At 53.9% G+C, this 4,894-nt stretch overlaps 1 protein-coding gene across 1 annotated transcript; it reads right to left on the bottom strand.

The window, feature by feature from the left end:
• On the bottom strand, window positions 1-4,332 carry Gdf5 (growth differentiation factor 5). The gene is made up of 2 exons (XM_041670680.1): window positions 3,421-4,332; window positions 1-1,409 (listed from the first exon to the last, which is right to left on the bottom strand). The coding sequence occupies exons 1-2, from the start codon at window positions 4,031-4,033 to the stop codon at window positions 535-537; spliced, it is 1,488 nt and encodes a 495-aa protein (XP_041526614.1). The 5' UTR covers window positions 4,034-4,332; the 3' UTR covers window positions 1-534.
• Window positions 4,333-4,894: the final 562 nt, after the last annotated feature.

Below are 4,894 nucleotides of genomic sequence, written 5' to 3'. Positions count from 1 at the left end.
TCAGCTTTTTATCTCAGCAATGTACATTTCAGTCTGACAATCTAATAGGCTCATACTCTTCGCCCCTACACTTCATCCCTACCCATGTCCCCTGCTCGACCAGCCCGGACAGTGAGCATCTCCTCTGCCCTAAGGGTGGAAAGTCACAGGCACAAAGGTGACTCAAGGAGGGGATAGCGCTGTGACTGTCCCATGAAGGGCTTAGGATAGCACCAGCTCCTCTGGAGAGTCTGGAGACAGAGGAGGCCCAGGCAGGGGAGATGGAGACCGAGCCTCATTTCCTGGGTCTCAGTCCCACTCAGTCTGTTCTTTGGGCCCCATTGCTGCCTGTCAGAGAAGCAGAAGGGCAGGAATCCTCAGGTGAGGGACTCGTTAGCCCAGACCACACCCAGAGAGAAGGCCTGCTGAAATCCCCTTTCTTGCAGGTTTTCAGGATACTTCCGGCTGCAGCTTCACAACCCCTCTGTGATTCCGGGGGCATGTGGAGGGGTTCTCTCTGGATGCACCACCCTGTAAGACAGAGGGCCAGTGCTGCTACCTGCAGCCACAAGATTCTACGACCATGTCCTCGTACTGTTTATACACCACGTTGTTGGCGGAGTCAATGAAGAGTATGCTAATGGGACTCAGCCGTGTGGGCACACAACAGGTGGGTGGTGTGGACTCGGGGTCCATGGAATTCATGAGGGTCTGGATGACCGCGTGGTTTGTGGGTTCCAAGTGGGAGCGCAAGGGGAACTCACACAGTCCTTCGCAATGGAAGGCCTCATACTCAAGGGGCGCAATGATCCAGTCGTCCCAGCCCATGTCCTTGAAGTTGACATGCAAAGCCTTACGGCTGCAGCGAGCCTTGAGGTTCTTGCTGGGTCGTTTGCCCTGGCGGTTGGCCAGCGGGGCCCGCCGTTTCCGCCGCTGGCTAAACAGGTATTCATACACAGTCTTGTCATCCTGGCCAGAACGGGCCTTAATCTCGTTAAAGAATAGGTCCCGTTTCTTCGTACGACCAAATACCAGGAACAGGGCCTTCTCGTGGACCTGTCGGGCAGCGCGTTCAAAGCCCAGGCCACGGAGGTCCACAGCCCGGCCCCGTTCCCAGGCCTCCAGCTCCAGGCACAGCTGCGCTGAGTTCTTAAAATTTCGGAAGAGTTTCCAGATGTCGAACACCTCCCAGCCAGACCCATCCAGGCCTGGCACGGAGCGCACATCCAGCAAGGCTGCAGGCTGCCGGCCGCTGGGGCAGCTGGACAGCTTCAGCTGGGCAGCCCGCCCGCTACTGGGGACCGCTGGCTTGGCCATGTCCAAGGGCTTCTTCCGTAAGATCCGCAGTTCAGCCCCCAACAGCCCATCCTTCTCCAGAGCACTGATGTCAAACACATACCTCTGCTTCCTGACCACAGGGCCTCGATCATCTGGAGAAAACAGCCAACAGTCAATGTCTGTCACTTCCTGGAGACAGCCTGCCACCTCTGGGCCTCCAGGGAGGACCTAACTTTCTCCCACTCAAAAGAGATTTCTTTAACCTCTTCCCCACTATGGCCAAAGCCAACACCCAAATCACCAAGAGCCCTTTTCCAAATGGAGGTAGGTGTGGCGCTTTGTGTGATCTGAGTGTCCCTGCTGCGTGCTGATGATATATATATATATATGTTAGAGTCACAGCCTAGAACTGCCTTCTCCCAGTGCCCACCCCATCCACGAGCCAGCGTGATGGTCTCCCATGTGGAAGACAGGTAGCATGTGCATGTGATACCCCCTCTTCCAGAGGAGGAGCCGGAAGCGCCGAGTAAATGAGGGGACTCATTCAGTGTCATCTGGCTAGGGGGACATGGAAAGAGAACTGTAGCCTAGAACTTCAACACTCTGAGCTTCTTCCACCTTAAGGATCTTAGCCTTCTTGTACGAGTGGGCGAGGCACAGAGCTGGGGATTAAACCGATGTAGGTAACACAACAAATTAATAGCAAGGCCAATCTGAAACTCAACTTCCCTAGTTCCCAGCCTAACAATTTTGTGTGCATGAGTGTTCCAGTGTGTGTGTGTGTGTGTGTGTGTGTGTGTGTGTGTGCGTGTGTGTGTGTATGTGTGCAATTGGGCTCATGAGTGAGTATAAGGTAATACATATGCTATTGGCATAAGTAAGTACAGTCAGGCTTCTATGAATACTTGAAAAATGTTATATATGTGTATGCATGTATGTGATTCATTTACCAGGCTCTCTCTCTCTCTCTCTCCTCTCTCTCTCTCTCTCTCTCTCTCTCTCTCTCTCTCTGTGTGTGTGTGTGTGTGTGTGTGTGTGTAAAACTCAGTGGTATCTCTGAATCAGCATGCCCTCCTTCCTAAATGCCAATATGCCATTAGGGAATATTCAAATATTGCTCTAGAAAGTAACTAATTAGGCCTTTAAACTCTCTCCATCTCCCCCTCCCCAAACCCCCTTAGTGCTGGGGGAGGACACAAGGACTTATTTTATGAGCCCTAGAGGGGTCACAGCTTTCCCTGGCTGGGCAGGCAGCCAGGCCACCTCCCCCACCTCTGCCAGACCTGCTGCCTCTGTACCTCCCCCACCCCTGTCATTCCCCTACAGACCAGCTCTAATGAGGAGCCTCTCCCATTCTCTGGCCCCTCCCCCACCCTGCCAGCCAAAGTCCCAGGACTCAGAACCAGAGCCTCTGAACTGCAAGGCACCTCACTAACTGCCAGCGGCCCAGCTAGCTCTGCACTGTGCGAACCTGAGGCTCTACGAAGGGAAGGGATTTGCTGAGAACACACAGCAAGTTGAGAGGAAGCGTTGAGCCCGTAACACTAGGTGGGCAGACCTCCAGAGAAGCAAGAAAGACAAGTGTTCTCCCAGGTTACTGATGAACGCTGCATATTAGGATAGGACGCGAGGCGTTCGCATTCACAGGGCTCGGATATCACCCAAGCCGATGCCCGTGCAGTAGACATACAGGAAAACAGACCCCAGGGAAGAAGGGACTTCTAGGGTCACAGTGTGAGTTAGTCCCTAGGTCAGCTGCGACTCCAAGATGATAGACACGCTTTGGGTCTTCACATATCCTACCCTTTGCCACCTCTCTGAGGGTAAAGTTGAAGACCCACAGGGACCTAAAGTTGCTTTCTCTTTGCTATCTGAGGAAAATCTGGGGTGTAAAAACTTTAGTGTTGCAACCCACACCAAAGTGTGACCCAGTAATCAAGAGTGGATCTTGGAGTCTAGTGTCCAGCTGCAGATCTTAGCTCCTCTCTGTACTCTCGTGCCTATTTGGCATGGTGATCCCTAGGCGCTCCTAGTACCGCGCTTGTATAAACTCCAGACTCCCACCCTAGACTGGAGCTACACACTGACCCCACCTGCACACGCCAGGACTTTGCAGGTCCTGGGTCTGTACAAATGCCCCTCCCTGCCACCCCACCCCCTCACCTTGCCCTTTGTCAATAAAGCTGGTGATGGTGTTGGCCAGGCCAGCCTCCAACTTCACGCTGCTGTTGCGTCCCTTTCTGTCAGCATCGGACAGCGTCCTGTACAGCGAGAGCATGTATTCATGGGGTGTGATGGGGGGTGGGCGGAACGGCTCCTTGGGCTCTCGAGGGGTCCCAGGCTCCCTGGTCTTCTTCAGCAGGAAGGAGCTGGGGGCAGATCCTGTTTTTGAGGATGCTTTGCCCCCAGGAAGCTGTCCTTTTGGGGTTACAGTCCGTGCTGCAGGCTGCCTAGTCTGAGGAAGGGGTCCTGACTTGGTTTCAGGCCCACCTGATCTGGGGGGCATTTTTCTGGGCTCATCCTTCTTGGCCTGTGTCTGCCCAGAGCTTCCCTTTGCCCTGGCATTGGTGGCCCCCCCACCATAGCTGTGACCCCCTGGCCTAAAGATGTTCCGGGCCAAGGGTGGCCTCTCCTTGGCCTCTGCTTTGGCCAACCCTGGCCTGGCCCCTGGGGGTCTCTGGCCTAAGTCGGGGGCACCCAACACAGTGCAGATCAATTCCAGGTCCAGCCAAGCCAGGTGCCAAAGCAAAAAAGTAAGGAGTTTGGGGAGTCTCATCCTCTGGCCAACCGCTGACTGACACCACAGAAAAAGGCAGCGAAGGTGTCTCTGGCTTGGCAGGAAAAAACACGGAAGGAGTGGGTCTTCTGGAGCAGCGGCGGCGGCAGCAGCAGTAACAGCAGCAGGCAGGGCTTTCTCCTCAGTCTGAGCGTCTTGAAGTCCGCCGGGCGTGTGTCTGTATCCAGTCCCATAGTGGAAATGCTCCCGTATCCAGACGTGCACCGTCTCCAGTCAGCAGCTGAAAATAACTCGTTCTTGAAAGGAGAAAGCCGACCGCCCCCTTTCTCCCGCACAACTGACTGAGGGCTTGAAGGAGGCTTGTATAAGGCTGAGGGATTTTTCCAAGAAGGAAGAATGGCGTAATGCTGCCTGTGCGCTCCAGTTTTTTTTTCCTCTAATTTTGAATCCTTTCCAGTGAAAATACTTATACACACACACACACACACACACACACAAACCTGCAGGTGCTCCGAAAAATCTTTTACAAACCTGAACTCAGGAATTGGAAACGGAATTCCAACCCAAACCAATTTAATTACTCTCTGATGTCATGCTGTCTAAATTCATTTAAGTGCGATATATTTATGTGAAAAAAATCACCGCTGCCCTTCGGAGGCCACGGCTCACGGGGGCTCTTGGCTCAGAGCCCCACAGCGGGACTCAGGCTTAGGGGGCCTCCCCATCCCAGAGCAGACTCAGGGGTCTTCACCTCCACCTCCCTGAGTAGCCCACCCCTCCATCCTGAGCAGAGATGCTGAGCGAGCGAGTTGCAGCAATCTGCAGGCATTGCGTATGTGAGCTAGGTTTTCAGTGAAGTCCTCGTCCTAGGAGTTGTCTGTAAAACAGTTTCAATCCCTC

Source organism: Microtus oregoni, unplaced genomic scaffold, assembly GCF_018167655.1.
Source record: "Microtus oregoni isolate MIOR12 unplaced genomic scaffold, Mior012 000020F_ref0000438, whole genome shotgun sequence".
NCBI lineage: Eukaryota > Metazoa > Chordata > Mammalia > Rodentia > Cricetidae > Microtus > Microtus oregoni.
This window is presented reverse-complemented; position numbering and strand designations above follow the sequence as displayed.

Coding starts and splice junctions, on each gene's coding strand:
- Gdf5 (XM_041670680.1), bottom strand. CDS start 4,033: ATGAGACTCCCCAAACTCCTTACTTTTTTGCTTTGGCACCTGGCTTGG. Junction 1,410..3,420: donor CTTTATTGACAAAGGGCAAG/GTGAGGGGGTGG, acceptor TGTTTTCTCCAG/ATGATCGAGGCCCTGTGGTC.